The 22,298-nt window shown below is 35.2% G+C and overlaps 1 protein-coding gene across 2 annotated transcripts in view; it reads right to left on the reverse strand.

The window, feature by feature from the left end:
* The window catches only part of LOC140438277 (putative gustatory receptor 28b), a 77,654-nt gene that overhangs the window by 22,200 nt on the left and 33,156 nt on the right, over positions 1 to 22,298 (reverse strand). The window contains exons 1-2 of one of the 2 annotated variants that reach the window (XM_072527972.1): positions 21,718 to 21,975; positions 4,090 to 4,370 (exon numbers count right to left, since the gene is read on the reverse strand). In XM_072527972.1, coding sequence (XP_072384073.1) covers positions 4,090 to 4,188 — 99 coding nt within the window. In that variant the 5' untranslated portion in view covers positions 4,189 to 4,370; positions 21,718 to 21,975. Of the gene's footprint in view, positions 1 to 4,089; positions 4,371 to 21,717; positions 21,976 to 22,298 lie in introns of those variants that run through there. The other variant, XM_072527970.1, reaches the window with a different exon arrangement.

Here is a 22,298-nt window from a genome sequence, read left to right on the forward strand (position 1 = left end):
CGAAAACTCGGCGCAATGAAAATCAACGCGGTTTAACCCGGAAGACTGGTGAGTTTAATATTAATTTTTATAATAGTATTAATTTTAGCTCTAGTTGTAATTAGTAAATAGAACACACACACACACACACATATATATATATATATATATATATATATATATATATTTAAAAATTACTTAGCTCTCGGGAAGAACCGCGTTGAGGATTTATGACTCGACGTTTCGGCACCGTCGAAACCGATATCTTAATGCCCAGTCACATCATCACCCCGCCCAACTCAATTCAGTTGTCAACACTCTCATTTCTCGTTCCATAAGACTTAGCGATAAACAATCATAGGTCATCCGAAATTAATTCAATAAGGTAAACTCTTACAAAACGGCTACCACAAAACCCAAATCAATAAGAGCATTCAAAAACATCTAAACCCCATTCCATCCAAAAAAGAAACCTTGCCGCCGGATCAACCCAAAATCTTTCTACCTTTTATTAAAGGTGTCACTGACAAGATCAGTAGAAACCATCTTCACTACTCACTCCAAGTTGTCCAATCTCGTCAGATCCGTAAAAGACTAAATCCCTAATGAAGACCATGGTGTCTACGAGATACCCTGTTCCAATTGCCCACGTACATACATCGGACAGACAAACCGACGAATCCATAACCGTATTTACGAACATTCTATATCTGTCAAACATTCCGATACTACTTCAGCCCTAGCCCAACATTATATTTAAACAGGCCACAAAAGAGATTTCGAAAAAGCAAAAAACATCGCCCCCATCCGCTCCTTAGAATCGAGAATCATTCGTGAAGCTATCGAAATCGAAAAACGGCCTAACAGCTTGAACACGCGCGATGACGCGAAACGATTGCCGGCAACATGGCGACCCCTGCTTCAGCGACCTCCCGCCCACACCGCTCAGGCCACGTCAGTTCAGACCACGTCAGCGCATACCGTTCCCGCGCATACAACGAGTATAAAAGCAGCCACGCAGGGTAAGACCGGTTGTCATTCGACACTGAGGAGTAGGCAGATTGAGACCTCAGTGCCGAGAGACAGTTCTTGCAATACAGAACACGATACTGGTACGTCTCGAGTGAGGGGAGTAGGCAGATTGAGACCCCGAACTGGAACCGAACCGTATCACTCTTGATAATGGCTCCAAAATGGGTGCCTGTGTTACTTCTTCGTATGTCGGGTATTGATCTACTATTTCAGCTGCATGCACTTTTATGTTTGATGTATTTATGATAAATTTTTCGTTTTACAGTTGGTAGAAGTATTCCTTCCAGGTTTTTAGGATTTCCTTGTCAGTGATATGCTGCTTGCTGTTCTTTTGAAGGTAGTTTCCTATTCGTTCTTGCTTGGTATCCGGCCTAGATCTCTGGAACTTCTTTAAATAATTGTCTTACTTGGTTGTTTTTCCGATTTACTTCTATATCTCCGATTATTTGTTTCTGTTACTTCTTTTCATTAGTTTTCTTGTTTGTCTTGGTTCTTGTCTGTTTTAGCTATGTTCTATTTAGCCATGTTTGCTTTCTTTTATGAATTTCAGGCAATCGTCATCGAACCATTTTTTGCTGTTCTCTTTTTTTGCCCTTGTATTTTATCTGATACGCTTTTCAAAGGTAATTTTATATTTTTACAAGCAGAGTCTAGGTTGCCATAATCCTCTGTCTGTGTTAGCGCTATCTGTTTACCTTTTTGAAATAACAGGCGGTCTCCATCCGCCCTCTTAATCTTCTTAGTCTAAGCAGTTACTACCCCTCCTGCTCTAATTTCTTGTGCTGCCGTCGTTGGATACCCGCGTTTCTTTGTGTATTTTATTGTGTTCGAGCATTGTTGATTTTATTAGTAGGTTATGAGATGCTGCAAAGTCTATTAACGTCATTCCATTATCGTTGCCAAAATATGGAGACTATGGTTACCTATTGTTGGTCTGTATATTGACCCCACATGACTTTCCTTGACTATCAAGTCAGTGCCGAATTGGTGTTCCTGGTCACTTCCGCTGAAAAATATTATAGATTTATTAGTTTTTAGTATGCCTTTTCCAGTCCATTTAATTTCTTGTAAGGCAGTTATGGCCATGTTTCTGGATTCAAGTTCATTGACTACCTGAGGTATTGTTTCCGGTCGATATAGTCTTAGTAGGTACGTGTCAGGTTCTTATATTTTGTTTAAAAGATCCGTATTATTACTTTTTCTGTGGATTCAGGGATTAAGTGAACCAAACGAGGCTCAAATAACTTTATTTTAACTCGCTGAACTACAAAATTCACCAAGTAACAAGTATTTAATATATATTGTAAATCGCTTTACAAAATAAACACTTCGCTATTAGCATAAAAACTAAACTTCAAACGACGACTGAGCGCCTTAAATAAGTAGGTGATAATTTCTGGATTTTACGGGTCTATTATACTGAAAGCCGAGAACTTCTCCGCGTAGATAAAACTCTGACTGGAATTTTCGCGAACGAAAAGAGCTTTGCTTCGTGAAGTACAGGACCGTAATAAGCACATAATATTGCCCCCCTGTTCGCCCGAAATCACTTAAATAAACCAGATCGCTGGGTTCTGTAGTTCATAAGGACCCGGTCTCTCCAGGTGGACGACCTTTGGATTACTTCGTGGCACCCCATATACAAGGTCGTTTATGTTTTTGGTGACTAGGTACGGTCCCTCTTAGGGCTGCTGCAACTTAAACCTTTCCTTCCCGTTTGTTGGTAGAGCCAGACTGCATCACCTTCCTTAAAGCTAACATGAGTGAATTTCTGATCGAACCTAACCTTATCAATTAATGCTTGAGTATGGTGAAGGTACGCTGGCAGTCTGGTGCGCAGTGAAATGACAGCTTCCTCTCAGTCAGGTTATGGAGAGGTTTGGCAATCTTTCCAAAATATTTAAAGAAGACGATAACGTCTTGGTGCCTGCATTATGGAGTTGGTGTTGTCAGTGTTTATCCGATGTTGGACCAAGCCAGTGCGGCCAGTTATTTTTCCTATAAAGAAGATGTCACTTTCGTTTTTGATAAACTCTTCTCTTTTTGGTATTCTTCGGATAGATGGCTCCATGACTTCTTTAGATTTTCCAACAATTCAGTGGAGAGTTGGTGTGTACTGCTAGCTGTTGGCACGTTTCCTTCTATTCTAGTCACTCTTATAACTGGCTCGCATATTCCAAGTAATTGGCCCTTCTTGGAGGTGGTCTTGTTGTTATTTGAGTTGGCCACTCTTACTGGAACGGTCTTTTTCTCCCCGTCTGCCAAACATCATAACTATGATCTTCGTCACAATGGCGCTCTTATGAATCTGTCCTTCTGATTCTAATAACATGGCTCCCAAGCCAGCAGATCCATCAATTTGTGAAATCAAGATCTTTTCCCTATTAGGAGGCATCTTTGTGTCTTCTGCGACTAACATCTTCAGTTTATTTTGCTGATTTATGGAGACGAAGAGTAGAATTTTTTCATTGCTGACCACTAATGACCTATTTCTGACATCTACAATAAACCAATCCTCGGACACGATGTCGACACTATCGACAGTAGAATCTGTCGTATAATCTGTCGTAGAATAAACTAATCTACGATTTGGATTTAAGGGACAGTGCTTCTATCTAGACATGTCCCAGTTCTATTTTTACACATCTTTTCCCATTAACAGTTCTGTTTTTGTCTGTCGATGTCTCCAGTATGGGAGGTGTCGATACTGTCCTTATAAATAACTCACCCAGGAAACGTCTACATATCGCTGCCCTTGTTTCTCTTGTATCAATGCTAAAATTGGATGTGTAACCATTGAGAAGTCCATCGGCCACTAAACTGTCGCCTTATTCATAATATAACTCATCAAAAAATTTTTAGCTATCACTGATGATGTTATAAAGCATACCGAAATATATTTGATTATTGAAAAAAAGAGAACCTACTCTTGGCTTGGTTGAATAAATGGATGATGAATGAATATTCGGATGAATATTTGTTAAAAGTTAAAAAATTTTACTTAAGGTAGGTATTGAATATTTAAGTGCCATCCAAAGCTAATCGTGAATTTATTTAAACATAAAAACTAAGATTTACCTGTTCGAGAACGGATCTGTATAGATATGCTACTATAATCAAACCAACTCCTCTACCAAAGGTAAACTGCACGTTTACATAGATGTAGAAAACCTTCATCAAGTTCAAATCTTCCTTAAGTAAATAACTGTAATAAATTTCAACAACGCCTGCTAAGACAAAGTGAAGATAAAACGCTAAAGTCTGAACGTGAAAGAGGTCGTTTATATCCAGGCAAATGTCACAAATTTGACTGTAGAGATAATGAACTTCATCGATTTTGTTCTTTAACAATTTGAAATCTGAAAAACAAATAACAGATGTGCCAAAGAAAACTGTGAAAGTGTGTGTGTGAAGAGTGCATTGTGTGTTTTGATGTCAAAATAATACATTCAAATAAAAATCAAATGAAAAAGTATTTCAAAATTAAAATCAGCATAGTTTATCAACACAACATGATGATAATTGGTACTATGACGATAATATTCTACTTTTAATTATATAATTAATATATAATATAATAATATATATAATAATAATATATTTCAGAATGTTAATGGTCAAATTCACTATTTTTGATATCAAAATACTTTTATTGATAAACATTTTATTATTGCAATATTACATCAATAAGTTTAGGAAGTGTGTATGTTAGGGAGCAAGGAAGCAAGGGTGAGAGAGAGATAAAGAGAAAGAGAGGACCATTGGTCAATCGCTGATTTAGACATACCTAATTTTGTTACGGTTAATACGGGTCTTTTATTGATATAATAAACATATTTTATATTAAAAAAAGTACATTAAAACGCTTAAATTGCGAATATCGAATAGTACTAGAATTGCCCGGATAACGTTAGAATTATCCAAGTATGGTGGATAAAGCTACATAAGTATTTGTGAATATTTCGTTGTATTCTGGATTTATCCGATTAATACTATATTATTATTTTCAAATAAATAACCGCTTTTAATTTGAAATAAAAATGAATATGATTTTTATTACTGTTTTAGTTATATGAAGTACTCAATGCAAGTTATATCTTTTGGACAATAATTCTGTTAAAGATTCTTAATAAAAAAAAGAAAGCAAATAAAATTTAAACGTAAGTAGTATTTTATACCCATGTTTAAAATGTACTGCTTTATCCATTTCGCATTGGATATATCTAGAATGACCCCGATAAATCAAGAAGTTATCAATCTACTTTGCCAATACACAATGCTATAAAATGCTCAGAATATCGATGAATTAGCCTAATGAGCCACACTTTTAAGATTTTCCTAAGAATACTCCGCAACAGAATTAGACTCAAATGCGAAGAAGATCTCGAAGATAACCATTTTGGTTTTAGAAATGCTATGGGAATTAGGCAGGCACTTTTTGCGCTAAGTATGCGTCCACTACTGGACATAGGTCTCCCTCAGCCCTTTCCATCACGGATCACCATAATCCTATGCTACGTGGGAGCTCACATATCTGGTTATCTTTGCCCAACCGAATTTCATGTCCTAGGCACAGAATAATACACAATCAGAATGCCAACTCTGTTTGTAAAGATAAGTACGAGCATCTCGTTAGCGCAGACAGAATCAGCCATGTTTTAAACGGAACCAGTGCTGTTCAATGAAATTTTATCTGATGTGGATAGAAAAATTAACCCGCTTAATTTATTTACGGCAACCATAGACATAATATGCACTATTTTATTCGTACTTTTAGTTGAAGAATAGATTATATTATTTTAAATTTAATAAATTATTAATATCTAAAAATTTTAATTACAGCTTTGTCGTAGCTTATCACAAATTTCTCAATTCGAGCCTATGTTTCCGTTTAAAATATGGCGATCGCCTGCTGACACACTTCAAAGGCGGCATCTGAGAGTGGACATCCTGATTGTTATTTATTCTGTGTCCTAGGTACTTATACGATGTAGTCTGCATAATATCCCTTGCATCAACAGCAATATTTCGATTTAGCACCAGATTAATCATAATTTGCGTCTTGTTCATATTAATCTTTAGTACGACCTCCAAGGAAGCGTGATGTAATTTTTCAAACATTATTATTGCATCATCCATACGATCGGCTATAAGGACGTCATCTGCAAATCTCAAATGACTTAGCTTCTCTTCATTTACGTTGATACCATGCTCGTTCAGATGTGCTTTCTTACAAGTATGATCTAAAAGCGCCGTGAATAGCTTTGGAGACACTGTGTCTCCTTGCCGTACCTACTCCTCGCTGTATACAGAATTTATTTGTTTCTTGTTCAGATAGTCTTACTCTAGCTGTGACATTTTGGTAGATAGATGTGATTATGTTAGTGTAGCGATGGTTTATTCGGCATTCTGTCAATGCTTTTAACAGTTTCTGATGGCTTATGGTATCGAATGCTTTCTCGTAGTCGACAAATATCAGTGCCAATGGTTTGTTGTATTCTGCAGACTTCTCTATCAGGTTTTTTATCACTAGTAAGAGATTGTTCGTGCTGCATCACGATCTAAATCCAGTTTGTTCTCTAGGTTGATAGAAGTCTAATTTAGCGTCCAGTCTTTTTTGATAATTTTTGTGAAAAGGTTATATATGTGTGAAAGCAAACTGATAGGACGGTAGTTTTTTAAATCTGTTATGTCTCCTTGCTTGTGCAATAAAGTAATGACTGCATTATTCCATTGAGAAGGAATTTTTGCTTGGTAGATGCATTCGGTGAAAAGCTTGGGCAAAGCCTGGATAATTTTATTTCCACCTAGTTCATCATAATCATCGCCAGGGGATTTATTATTTTTCATTTCTCAAAGTGCCGTTTTGATTTCGTATGGAGTTATTTCTGGCATTAATTCTGATCCCTGGTTTGTGATTTTGAGCAGGGGCTGATCTTGCCTTTCGTCAGTGCTCTTATACATTTCGTGATAAATGGTGGACCGGTGGATATCTTTATTTAATTTCTTCAGTGTTGTATAGTCGGAGCCGTATTTTTCCGTCAGCTGTCTTCTTTTATCTATTAGCTCTTTGGTATTTTGGCTTAGTTTTTCTTTATGGGTCAGAACTGTCGGGCAGCACTCCCTTTCCGTGTCTTTTAGAGCCTTCGTTATGCCATCATTTGCTTGATCTACATCTTCTGTTTCGTCTTGCGAGTCTTGTATATGTCTGGTTAGTGTATCTTCATACAGGTCGTTGTTTTCTAGGGGAATCTGCATCATCTTATTTGAACCCCATTTTCGCATTAAAGTCTCCCCCCTCCCCGAGGAAATACTAAGGAGGTTCAACAAAGATTGAGAATTGCTAAAGACTGTTAAACATCAGAAAATGTTTTATCTAGGACATATAGTGAGAGGAAATCGATACAGGATATTACAACTGATCCTTAGAGGCAAAATAGAAGGCCGTAGATGTGTACGAAGAAAACCGGTTTCTTGGTTAAAAAACATTCGTGAATTGACTCAGATCAAATGTTCTGATCAAATGCAGGACAATTATTCCATGTGGCAGAAGATCGAAAAGCCTTCGCAATGGTGATCGCCAACGTCGGATAACTCTGATATGGCACGTGAAGAAGAAGAACCTAATAGTAAAGGCGGGTCGAGGCAGCTTGGGCTACTATTGTTACAAGATTTATATTTATTAAAAATATTTATATATTTATTATTATTTTAGATACCTGTTATTTTTGGATACCTGTTTTTATTATTGTTGTAATTTGGAAAATATTTTAGGTATATAATATTTTAATATTATTTAAATTGGATGGAAATTAAAGAATGGTCGAAACATAGTGTTTAGATTATTTGTGTAGCATAAAGAATTTATATTATTTGGTAAACATTTTAGGATATAAATATTTTAAGAATATTAAAATAAGACTAAAATTACAGACTGGTCACAACAGCTGGTTTGGATTATTTCCGTAGTAAAATTAATTTACATATAAAAAATTAATTTACTGTATATTAACAGAATTTCAAAAATTTAAGGATATTTATATAAGTTTTTATTTTAATTTTATGTCAATATTAAATTATTATCAGTTAGATATAGGTAAAATTTAAAGGGTATTACAGAAAAATATCCTATTTATTTTGTTTATGCAAATATTTGAAAGTAACCTAAGTATCACCTAAGTAGAGACCTGGTTCTTGGAACAATCTACACACTCATAAATTGTATGTTTTCTTATTTTTTGGAAAGAATATACTGTTTATCTTTTCCTTTTCGTTTCGCCTTTGTCCGATTTATTAGGTGATTAGTGATTTTAGGTAAATGTTTGTGTGCGGTGTATTTTTGCTTTTTTTTAAATTACCTCTTTTCTAACCAGAAATCTTTTCGAGACATTTTGGTTCCAGCATATTTATTGTACGGAAAAAGGCAATGAGCAGCATTAATTAAAGAAAGTGGAGCCCCAGTTTCGTATACCACCTCAAAGTTTTTCTGGAACATGGGTAATATGACAATATTTTATCCTACCGATCTATACCGGCCATACTTACCGGTACATACTTATTATATTTTAATATTGGTAATGGCTTGACAACATCCCATCCTCTTTTCATTTTATATTCCGTCATAGTATGTGGAAACTCAGTGATATATAAAATACATCTGTTTTTTCATGCCATTTACAAACCATTACTACATCCAAATATTTGGCTTTCGTTTCTCCTTTGGCTAATCGAGCACTGGTAACCTCTATTGGATTTCCTGTTCGACCTGCACATAGCGTAGCGGTGCAATAAGATTTAAGCGCTAGGAGATGGCTAACATAAAACTATTTTAAAAGTTATCCATATAGATAGCATGTCGCCAATTAAGAAATCGTTTCGCAATTTACAGAACAACCTTAGCGGAATATCCTTTCCCTCCTACGATCGAGTCCACAGTCCAAGGCTCCTGTATATAGGCAGTATTTTTTGAATAATACCAGTAAGTTCAGTTATCATATAGATCTTGATACCGAATTTATGTCTTTTATGTTTAAAACTAAGTATACCTTTCTACGGTACCATCGATAGATCTAGTGAGAATTATTTTCCTGGATAATATAGAGCAGCCATTTTATTGTTAAAAACGTCTATGGCAGAGCACTTTATTACTTCAGTTATAAATAGATTACAGTGAAATTATAAAAAAGATTTTCTTCGCATTAAATTTTAACCTATCAGAATTATTGACTTCCTACAAGGGTTAGTTGAGGGGTGAAAAATTACTAGGGTGGTAATACATTCGTAAATAACCTAGCAGAATACTGTTGTATCTCAAAAATAATTTTTTTAGTTTCTCTATCTATTTCTAAGCTAGCGGAAACGTTTCCAAATAAGATTGTTTACGGGTGACAAGTTATCAGGGTAGTCAAACTTTAGTAAAATCTTACCACAAAACTTTTTTATTTCAGTTATAAGAAGAGTACATTGATATTGTTAAAAAAATATTTTTTCAGTTTAAATTTTAACCTAAGAGAATTATTGACTTCTCGAAAAGGGTAGTTGAGGTTTGAAAACACTAGGGTGGTAATAAATTCGTAAATCATAATTCATTTCATAATTTTTTTTTAATTCTGCTAGCTTTAATATTAAGCTAGAGGAATCGCTTCCATTAGGGGTAGGTTTGAGGTTGAAAAATTGTTGGGTTGATAATAAATTACAATAGCGAAAAAATTTTGTTTTTGAATTTTTCTTTAATTCTGCTAGCTTGAACTTTAAGTCAGCAAAATCGCTCCCCTGAAGCGTGCTTTAGGGGTGAAAAATTGAAAAATGGGTGAAAAAAATATGGTGAAGGTTTAATTGGATTCAGCTCATGTGTCTCCCCCCACCCCCCACTAGATTAAGGCTCCTCTGCTCGTCCATAGGTCGATGATGCACCAGCGTATACTAGGCTAAATAGCAGATCCATTAATTAATTAATAGCTAAACCATCGACCACTAGATCATTCAAAGTGAATTCGATTTATCCACTTGGCTCGCTTGTCTATCTAACCAACATGTATTTCATACTAAAATTAAAACCATTTGAAAATACTACGAAAAATGCCTTGTAGTCTGAGATTAAGTTTAACTTTTTCCCAAATAAACATTGTTAAAAAAATTTGATTCCCCATACTACAGAAGTTGTTGTTGTAACTCTGTCGAATATGACTTTTCGGTATAATTAAGCGTTCTTCAAGTAAAATAGGCTTGTTTTTTTACTACCATTTTTGAAAACGCGAGAAATAATGGCCCCGGTCCCATAATAGTCCGGCAGCTGAGTACCTTTCTGTATGCATAGAAGAGTGGATAGTTAAAAACTATTCTATCTTATGTAAGTTCGCTGAATACGAATATGTAGTTCCCCCATTTCAAAAAGTGGTACCAATTTTTATAAACAATTTTTTTATAAATAAATTTACAAATTGTATATTTTAATTTACAACTAGTCCCATCGTAAGGTATGGCTAAAAGTACATTAAAAAAGTATATAAAATATATAAAAAGTTATAAGAATAGCAATTTGTGTAAACATAAACACATAACTGGGGTTTTGAAATTCTTTTCCCAGAAGAAAGACAACTTTATATATGTATGGAAGACAACAGTCTTAAACATATATCTGCAGGCGAACGTACTGTAACGAAATAGCCCATCTCCGATTCGTGGTACGTGTCACAATTCTTAGAAGGATAAATCTAGAATATTCAAGTGTTGGCACTTTAATAGCGCCCGTCTTCGATGCGCTTTCGAACGAGAAAAATAGAGGTGGACTATTCCAGAATATTCTAGCACATAATAACTTGTATATATAAGTACCTCCGATATTAGCTAAGTTAGTTGATAAGATATAATCGTGCTGTAAACTTATAAATAAATATATTTATATAAATTAGAACCGCTCGTTTTATTTAAAAACGGTACAGTGGTGTCACGGTGTGAGGATAATTGATTTATTTCAAAATAAATTCAGCAGTGACTTTTGAAAAAGACTTTTGAACTTTTGAAAAGTATTGTTCGTCGGGAACATCCGCGTAGTTCGGTAGTGATCTTTGTACGAAAGAACATTTAAAAAAGTACGTGTGTGCCTGACCAAAGATGCTGATAGTAGAACTTTCAGTAAAACAGTTGCGTGAGCAACTAGAAGAACGCGATGAAGACTGCAGCAGGTCTAAGAAGATCCTTCAAGAACGACTGAAGGATATTCTCAACAAGAATGGAGATGACCTAGAGACATTCCAGTTCCAGTCAGCAGAAGAAACAGTTTTACCGAAAATAAAAAATGTGTCTCAAATGATCGAAGTAACTTCTAGAAAAAATGATAATAAATTCGAAAATGCTTCTAGAAGATTCGACGAGAAATTTGAAGAAATTTCTAGAACATTCGATAAAATAAAGAAAAATGTAAACGACGTAGAAGAGAAGATCAAACAGCTAGAGAGCATGATAACTAAAACTAAAGTGCTACCACCAATTAATGCAGTCGTTTTAGATTCTATAGTGAAAGAAGAATCACCTAGAGATGAAACGACACATCATATGAGATTCAAATTGCCATCATTTGATGAAAAATCTTCTTGGTCCATAAACCTTAGACAATTTGAAGCTATTGCGACAGAAAATAATTGGACAGAACAAGAAAAGGCTGTTTCCTTGACTGCTACTTTACGAGGTGATGCTGCAGATATCCTAAGATCGATTCCTAAGGGTCAGGAAAAATGTTACCAGACCTTGGTCAGTCGACTAGACAAACGTTATGGAGATGCCCATCTACAACAAGTCTACAAATCACAACTAAGAAGTAGAATTCAACGGGCAAGTGAAAATGTGCAAGAGTTTGAAGCAGATGTTGCTCGTATAGTGCGGTTAGCTTATCCAGAAGCACCAGACAGCATTTTGGAAGAAATTGCTGTAGATATCATCGTCAATTGGTTAAAAGACAATGAATTACAGAAAGCTTTACGACTAGCAAGATCGAAAGTTCTAGATGAAGCGCTCGCTATTATCTTGGAACATGAAACAGCTAGTCAAACTTCACGGACCCATCTAGTAAGAACCATTGATGAAGACGACGAACCAAACGATGAACGTCTGAAAGAAATGGTACGAAAAATAGTTCGTAACACGATACCGAAGAGTCACGAAACCAAATGTTATAATGGTGGCGACGTAGGTGTTATATAATATTATAATTTAAATTCGCCGTAAATTGTAAGAAAATAATACAACAGTCAGAAAGCTAGAACAGATCAAACACCAGGCTGGAAAAAGTCATTCAAATGATGATGCCCAGTCAAGACGGCCATACAGTGCAAATTGTAATCACTGTCTTAAATTAAGAGAACGACTTTGCCCCGTGAGAACTACTATCATTAATGATCAACGGCAGCCCCAACAGCTACAAGACGCTCAAGCAGATGATACATGTATAAAAAGAGTATTAGATTGGATACATCGAAGTAAGAGACCTACTTGGCAAGACATTAGTGCATGTAGTCCAGCAGTCAAGTCTTACTGGAGCCAATGGAATTCCCTAGTGCTAAAAGATGATCTTCTGTACAGAACCTTTGAGAACGATGATGGTACAGAATCTAAGCTTCAGTTGATTGTACCTAAAAGTAAAGTGTCATAATTATTACATCAGTTGCATGCCGGTGCATCAGGTGGACACTTTGGTATTACGAAGGCTCTGCAAAAGGTTCTATTGGTTGAACTGTAAAGATGATGTAAGAAGATGGTGGCGGAAATGTGAACTGCGCAACCAGCAATGGTGCAGTTGGTAAAAAGAGGGCACCCATGAAATAGTACAATATTGGTAGCCCTATGGAAAGAGTAGCAATTGACATCGCAAGTCCACTTCCAGAGACAAATGATGGAAATAAATATATCCTGGTAGCCATAGATTGGAGACCTTACGAAAGTAAACGACCAAGAGGAAGACCACAGATGAGATGGGTTGATGATATTAAAAGAATAGACGGAACAAATTGGAAATATGTTGCTCAGGATAGAGACCGATGGAAGGAGTTGGGAGAGGCCTATGTCCAAATATGGACGACAGAAGGCTAAGAAGAAGAAGAAGCCATGGATTATTTTACGAAATGGACTGAGGCCTATGCGACACCAAATCAAGAAGCTGCTACCGTTGCAGAGGTACTGGTTAAAGAATTCTTTAGCCGATTTGGTGTTCCCTTGGCGATCCACTCCTATCAAGGGCGAAACTTCGAGTCAACCTTTTTCCAAAACGTTCGTAAATTGATTGGTGTCAATAAGACTAGAACGACACCCCTGCATCCTCAATCAGATGGAATGGTCGAGAGAATGAACCGAACGATGGGTAAACATCTGTCCAAAGTTGTATCAGAACATGCTGGTCCCAAGAGATTGGGACCAGCATATTTATTTATTCCGAATGGCCCACCGCTCGGCCGTGAATGAAACTACAGGCTAGACTCCAACCTGCCTGATGTTAGGTCGTGAAGTTTGTTTGCCTTGCGACCTAGAGTTTGGCTGCAGACTTTCTGAAGAACATGTTGCAAGCGAAGAATATGTCGACCGCCTGAAGTTAAAAATGAACAACATTCATGAACTTGTCCGACAACACATCCAGTTAGCCAATGACAGAATGAAAGATCAATATGATTCTCGATGCAAGAATGAAAACTATGAAGTAAGTAATCTTGTTTAGCTTTATAATCCACAACGCCATCGAGGCTTGTCTTCTAAACTGCAAAGACAATGGGAAGGTCCGTATGAAATTAAAAAGAGAATAAATGACGTAATATACCGAATTAAGAAGTTGCCGAAAGGTAAATCAAAAGTAGTTCACATAAATCGTCTTGCATTTTATGCTGGCTTAAATGAAACAGAAGAAGCACGAATCCTTCAACATGAGATCAAAGATGGCCGGCGACCAAGCTTTAACGAATTTATGTCAAATTATGCAGAGAGAAAGAGTGCTAGATTCGGCGTGACCACAGAAGTTCAGCAGGATCTTTTTAGTGTTCCGCATAACGTCTCTCTAGCCTACTGTGTTGCCCAAGATCTTGAGATGACTAAAGGAATCTCATCCGTATTTTATAAGAAGTTCGGTCGTTTGGATGAGTTAAAAAATCAGCAGCCTAAAGTTGGAAGAGTACAGAGATTAGAAGATGGTTCTCGATCTTTGCTGTATATGGTGACCAGGAAGTCGTATACAGACAGGAAAAGCTACGAGGATATATGAAGTGCTCTAGCTAATTTGAAGAAAATCGTGTGCAATTATGACATCAAGAATTTGACCTTACCCAAGATAGGCCATGCACTTGTCAGAAGCATGCTTGAAGTGATCTTCCGAAAAACCGGCGTACGAATTACTGTGTGTTGCATTAACCTGAAGAGATCGTGTCCTTCAAAGTCAGTAGACTGTTATTTCTTCTTGAAGGGTTTATGCAGAGCTGGAGAGTTCTGCAAATTCCGCCATCCTGGGCCTACATCTAGAGTTACTAATCGGGACGCTTAGATCTAAGAGGGCAGCAGTGTAACAAAATAGCATATCTCCGATGCGTGGTACGTGTCACAAATCTTAGAAGGATAAATGTAGAATATTCAAGTGTTGGCACTTCAATAGCGCTCATCTTCGATGCCTTTTCGAACGCGAAGAATAAAGGTGGACTATTCCAGAATATTCTAGACATAATAACTTGTATATATAAGTAGCTCCGATATTAGCTAAGTTAGTTGATAAGATATAATCGTGCTGTAAACTTATAAATAAATATATTTATATAAATTAGAACCGCTCGTTTTATTTAAAAACTGTACAGTACCTACTAGCGTACCGACAGAAATAAAATACCAGACTTAGTAGATTTTGATATCACCATGTACCTACTATTTTTTTTTCCTAAGTTAATGGCACTGGCAAAGCCAAAAGGCTAGTCATGTTTTCTCATAGTTTTATCTACCTACTAATGGGCTCATTACAACCAATTGTGGGCTCGTCAATGTACTATGACCTAAGATCAGACCAATCCATTGTTTTTATCGAAGTAAGTTCATAAATTGTTCATAGGGCATAATGTCCTATATTAACGAACAAATCCATAAACAATTTAGAGAATTACTTTTTAATAAGCCACAATTAGATGTCTCACTTAAAATAAACCAGAAAATATACATAAAAAAATTCTTGAGAAAGATCCTAAAATTAATAAAAATAAATTTTCACGGATATCTAAAGTATATAATTAATTCCTACAAACACTCATTGTGTTCATTTTATATTTTTATAATATGTTAACAGAAACGCAGCATTTATAACAATTTTTTTTTACAAGTTATCCATAGCAAGTTTTACTTATAACCAATTTTATGAATTTATTTACAGGAGAGAAAAAAATACAGAACTTTTAAGGTCGGTTTTCACGCTACGTCTTATTATACGTTTTGTTGGATAGGACAAATCCTATACAATAAAACGTGGCATGTAAACAGCAAAACGTCGAATCGAAATGAAATCCAAGATCAGATCGTAGAAATGATATGAGAAGCATAGTTTTGCGAGAACTGATAGGATAAAACGTTACGTGAAAATACATGTTCAGACAAGTCGTCCGATCTTGACTTATTTGACGACTAGTTCCACTGCAGTTCGTTTCATTTTTCCCAAAAAAAGCCTAATAATGTCAGATTTGCAGCAATGCACCCACGATTTTCTCGGGGAATTTATTGAATTGTATAAAAGTTTTTAAGTAGTTATGTTTTAAAACCAAGTAGATTGCATTACAGGTTTCAGGAATTATTTGGCTTAACGCTGGTTTGGATATTATGATTGTGAACTCCAAGTCCTTGACGCTGCGTCCTGTTGTAAGATATCTGAGAGTTGCTGTGAGTCTTTCATGGGGTGTCATGGCTTTTCTCATGAGGTGTCTTATTTCAATATGTATGGTGTTACCAATCTAGCAATTGACAATAGGCTGAGGTGTCCATTCGCAAATAATTGCGCCAGTCATCTGGTTCGCCTCTTTTAGTAACGAGACGTGGGAATACTGGCTTCTTTTTAGAAGCCCACTCTCTTGACCATCTTGTCTTTTCCCTCTTCATCCCCTTTTTCCCCAGTCGTAGTATCTTTATAGTTGAAAAAATAAAAGAAAGCAGCCGTGTTTCCTCCATAATAAAAAAAAACACTAAACAAACTTCACACAACTCAAGACTCTGAATTAGAAATGAGGTAGAAAACGGAAGGAAAAACGTAGTGTGTATACACTGGACAAAACGTACATTTTGTCGTACGTTTTATATGACCCACAAAACGTACAATAAGACGTAGTGTGAAAACGGGCCTTTTTTATATTAGTAAATATTGGATAATTTAGATTTCATTGACGTTAGAGAGTTATTGTTTGTTAGGTGAGTTAAATGAAGTGTGTGTGTGTGTAAAATAACATCATTTAAATGAATAGGGCTGTAGGCCTTCTTTAATCTGCCTTTCGTTGTAACTCGATTATGGTTTCATTTTTTTACCTATAGATACTATTTATAGATAGTTATTTTTTAAAACATAAACCAATTTTATTTTATTGATCATTATATATATATATATATATATATATATATATATATATATATATATATATATATATATATCTAAATACTGTAAATGTGTTAATAATTATCTAAGGTAGTTCCAGAAAAAAAAAATCTTCTTCTTCTTTTTATGTAGACATGACTCTGTTTTTCAATGTGCCTCCAGTAAGTTGTTGTTACATCGTTTACGTAGTGCTACATCGTAGGCCTTCTTTAATATGCCTTTCGTTGTAACTCGATTATGGTTTCATTTTTTTACCTATAGATACTATTTATAGATAGTTATTTTTTAAAACATAAACCAATTTTATTTTATTGATCATTATATATATATATATATATATATATATATATATATATATATATATATATATATATATATATATATATCTAAATACTGTAAATGTGTTAATAATTATCTAAGGTAGTTCCAGAAAAAAAAATCTTCTTCTTCTTTTTATGTAGACATGACTCTGTTTTTCAATGTGCCTCCAGTAAGTTGTTGTTACATCGTTTACGTGGTCTTCCTAGTGATCGCCTTCCTTTTGGGGAATCGTATCTTGCCGTTTTACTACACTATTTGTTGTCCATTCTACTCTTCTATTTCTTACCCAGTTGTTAATGTTCTTCACCTTGCATCTACGTCGTATATCTGTACTTCTAGCTCTGTCCCATAGTTTTTTACTATCAATTTTTTAAGTGTTTTTATGTCTGTGTTTCTAACATCCTTTTTGTCCCCTCTGTGTCAGGTCGTGTTTCTGCCGCGTATGCCATTATTGGTCCGATAACTGTTTTGTAAATTCTTCCTTTCACTTCGTTCCCGATATTTTCTCCCATATCGTTTCTTGTTCTATTATCTGACCTTCCAGCTTCAATTAACATCTTAGTAAATTTGCTGTTATAACCATGCATTTTGTCTTTTTTTGAAAAATTGACATGGTAAATTTTTTGGCGGTTATATTAAATTGGTGCAGCATACGTTGTAAATCATCTTCACCCTAAGAGAGTAGTATTGTGTCGTCTGCATAGCAGATTATTTTAAGCTGTTTTTCTCCTATTTGTTATCCTTTTTTAGTTTTTACTTTTTTTATTATTTCTTCCGTAATCAGTTTAAACAGTAGAGGAATCTTCCTGTCTTATCTCATTGCCAGCTTTAATAGGGCCAGTTAGTTCTACTTTTACTTTCATTGTGTTTTTTTGTTAGATATTTTCGATCGTTTAGATTATGCCTAAAGATATCGCTCCTGCGTACAATAAGTGGATAACGTCCTTTAATTTGACTCGATCAAATGCCTTCGTCAGGTCCACGAAACATGGATATGCAGGTTTATTGTATTCTAATTATCTCTCTTGCACTTGCCCATTATAAATATAGCGTCGGTGCATAATCTTTCTGACCTAAAACCTTGTTGTTCTTCTGCTAGTGTTATAATTTCATTCAATTTATTTGTTATTACTTTGGTTGTTAATTTTAGTGTTGTGTTTAATAAATTATTTCCTCTGTAATTTTCTGGGTCCGATTTGTCTCCCCTTTTAAAGAAGGGGAAGAGGAAGTCTGTTTTGTTCTATTATTTTTTTGGATTAGTTTTAATAGTTGTTTGGTCAGATTTGGTCCTCCGTACTTTAGGATTTCGTTCGGTATTCTGTCCTCTCCTGGTGATTTTGTATATTTGCTTCTCTTTCAGCACTTGGGTTATTTCTTGGTCTCTTGAGTAGAACGATCTGATATTCCATGTAGAAAAAAAATCTATATATATAAAAATATCTTTAGACTTTTTGAGTGTGTGTAGGTAATCCAATAGAATACCTCAACTAATCCATACAGGAAGCTGTATGGAAATCAATCACAGTCACGGAAACAAATCGCCCTACTCAAGAAATTCAAAATATAAGTAAATAAAATATAATAGAAACGAAAACTTAGGTTGCAGTTATGCAAATGGCACACATATCCTATCTCAAATATCTTACAGCGTCAAAAGCGACCAAGCATTCCTTCTGGAAAGCAATTAAGCAAATAGACCGCCCTCAACTCTCTAACCCCGTATCCGAACTAAAGATTGAGTATGGAGAGGAAGTAATAAAGGTAAATCCAAAACTTTTGCCAAACATCTTAAAAAAATTTCCAACCCTATTCTGTAGATGAACATCTTAACATATATAACTAAATCCAGGTTTAGCTGTTATCTCTATACGATTTTACTAGTTTAAATCCCAAAAATCTCGTAAGACGTTAAAGGAAAGCGCTGACTAAATCGGCTCAGACAGGTCGACTGCTAAGAACAATCGGCAGATTTTGCTATACTTGAAAATAAATGAGCCGCCGCGCACCGCTTAGGAACATCTAAGGCCGGTTGAATAGGCTCGGCATCGGCGGAGAATGATAGAAAAGGCAATAACTGCCGAATAGTGTGTTGTCATTGTCTATTTTTAGTAGTATTCTATGCATAGAAAAGTAGACGTCTGAATTTTAATAAACGCACTAGGATCGACGAACTTCTAGTAGAAAATGTGCGAGAATATGTAATACTATATATGATCCCCAAAAGAGGATCATAACAGTAATCGAAAAGAAATCACTTGTAGTGAGTTAGCGAAAAAAACAGGAAGCTCCGGTAAGTAATAATTATTTATTTCCCCACTTATTTATCATATCATTTTAATTTAAAATATATTTTTAATTTTAATATTATGCTTAGTACTAGATTTATTAAAACTCAAAGTTTGACTCATTAATTTAAAATATGCCAATTTTAGTGTACTTATATAATAGTTTTATTATACGATACGTTATCTTTCAGCATATATCTTCTCACGTTGCTATGCTACACTTCGTTGATTGGATCCAAAATATTGTTTAAATTTTTCCCTGATATTGAAAGCTTCTTGTTGAAAATTACCACCAATATAAACCATATTATCAAGACCTTTAGGCACCTCCTCATCCTCAAGTTCTTCAGGTTGCCACGTACAAGAATAGTTCCAATGTTGTGAAATGCAGTACAAGCTAAAGTAAGTATATCTAGGTCAGGCGAAATATTAAACTTTAAAAAAAATTCGGAATTTTTTCGTAATAATTCCAAATGCCTTTTCAGTTACTGCTTACTGCTTTCAGTTACAGTTACAGTTTAGACTTTCATGACTAGCTCTGCAGTGGTGATAATTATAAATTCTGTTTCCTTCATTATTGCTTACTTGGCTTCCTGGATACGGTCTTACTACATTAGACAATAAGGGGAATGCTTCGTCCCCGACAATTACATGGGGTAAAACAATTCGTACCAATATGAGTACGAATAGAAATGGCAAGGGCAGCGTTCATAAAATTCAAGCAATTGTTCTGTGATAAAAATCTGAATACACCGCTGAGACTGAGGTTTTGTTGAATGATACTTCTGGTCCCAACTATTATACGGGGTAGAAACATGGACGTTAAAAGTGCAAATAGTTAAGAAGCTTGAAGCCTTTGAACTTTGGATATACCGGAGAATGTTGAGAATTTCATGGACTGCCAGGGTCACCAATGAGAAAGTGCTTAGAAGGATGGTTCGAGACAAAAAATTGTTGAGAACAATAAAAGTATGCAAGACTGCATACCTTTTACACATACTGAGGAATGATAAATATAGTCTTCTGCAGGTCATCATGAGTCGATGGCAAAAAGTGAATAGGTAGAAAAAGGAAGTCATGACTGCGAAATATTCGAGACTGGACAAACATGACTGTAGACGAATTATTCTACGTTGCAAAAGACAGAGAATCTTTTAGAAATATGGTCGCCAACCTTCCTTAATCTGGACGCCATAGAAAGAAGAACAAAACAATATCTATTTGAGGCAACGCTTTATCTGCAGGTAAATTTTATGTTATTTATAAGTTTTATCCTAAGCTGTAATGAACGGAGTACCCTCCCGTCACTATTTCATCCAAATGACTAAGGAATTTGGAGGTTTTTCAAATACCACATGTTTGCCGTCTATTGTCTTAACACAGTTAGGATAGTTCCATTTTGTACGGAATCCTTCTTCTATTTTTCGTTACTGTTCTAAAGTCGAAGTAGGCATTACTAACGATGTTGTAGTCCATATTTTTTGACATGTGTGATTATTTCTCTTAATTTTTATTTCTCCTAATCTGTAACTAAAACTAAATGTAGAAATTGAATCGCCATAACCCAGAAACCTACAAATAAGAAATATATTAATTGATAATTAAAAATAAGTACAGAGTCCGCCAATGATTTGGAAATACCCCTATAAATATCACAATAAGAATGTAGGTATATATTATATATTTAAAATTAATTAGTGTCAACTTTTTATAGTTCCAGATTACAAAAAAAGTGGACAGCGCTTAGAGATGCTTTCCGTGAAGCAATTAAAAACAAAAAACAGTCAATGGCCAAAGGAATACCACAATAAAAAAGTGAAAATATGAAGACATCATGTCTTTCGTAGTCCCCTTCTACTCAGAAAGAGAACAGAAGTCAAATCTTTCAGACAGCCTGCAGAAAAACATTGTTTAAATAATTCGGATGATGGAACAGTCATCATCGACATCATGCTACTGAGAATTCTACGAGTTCCTCGGAACATCCTCCTCATGACAATAATATGTAATCAGCAGCAACTACAGAATTTAGGGCTTCTACATCTAAGCATATGAGACAACCACCGAATCAAATAGCGCAAGTGTTGAAAAATTATTTTGAAGGAAAAGCTGCATCAAAAGTCACTAGAAAAGCAAATCATTTACAAAAAAAATTTTGAAGCTGGAAACTGTAAGGACTTTTTTCACTCCATCTTTCAATTGAACTTAAATCAAAAATATCAATTTTAGTCAGCGAGTATGAACTGAAACATTTAATAATGAACAAAATTGCGAATAATTATCCAGTACATTTTTAAGTACCTTTAGTAGTCTCTAATAGCATATCATCTTCTGTTTCCTGTTCACCTCTTTTAAGCACAATCAATCGAGACAATGATACGAGCCAGTGGCAAGCTCAATCCAATATACCTTCACCCCAAACACGAACACCTACTCAACAGTTAGTTTTTAGCCTATATACAGTATATGTATATGTATTACCTATTTATTTTAATTGAAAATTAGGATACTTACTTTAGAATAACCGCTAGCCTTTCTTCAGGAGATACTGATTATCGAAAGTTTGTGTCCTGCTCATATATAGCTCAACGAGTTCATAATATTTTTACACTAGACATTCGAAAATATTTGAAGAACTTTTCATCATCTTCGAATAGGTCATGAAAGAAATGATAAACTTCCCATAAGTTTCCTGTTTTAAATTAATGTTATAAATCCAATACGTTGGTTTTTGTTAAGGCAATCATAATATCTTTAAACTTTGAAGAACTAGAACTCATTTTTAAAATAATTTAAGTGTGTGTCAAACGGTTGCTGATACGAAACTGCCGAGGAGAGCGAGAAGCAAGTCAGTGTGCGGCATAGTACAATAAACACAACGTATTATATTGCGCATGACATTTGACAGCGGAACCAGGCATGTGACGTAGCGAAGATCCCTCGGACATCATTTTGTACACTAAAGAAGACCTAGAGCTCATAATAAGATATCAGTTTAAAGCTTTACAACATGTTACTGTAAAATTTCTGTTCATATCGATTTGTTAAGTAAGAAACTATCCTCAGCCTGCTATGCAATAAAATCTGTTTCGAAG

Source organism: Diabrotica undecimpunctata, chromosome 4, assembly GCF_040954645.1.
Source record: "Diabrotica undecimpunctata isolate CICGRU chromosome 4, icDiaUnde3, whole genome shotgun sequence".
Taxonomy (NCBI): domain Eukaryota; kingdom Metazoa; phylum Arthropoda; class Insecta; order Coleoptera; family Chrysomelidae; genus Diabrotica; species Diabrotica undecimpunctata.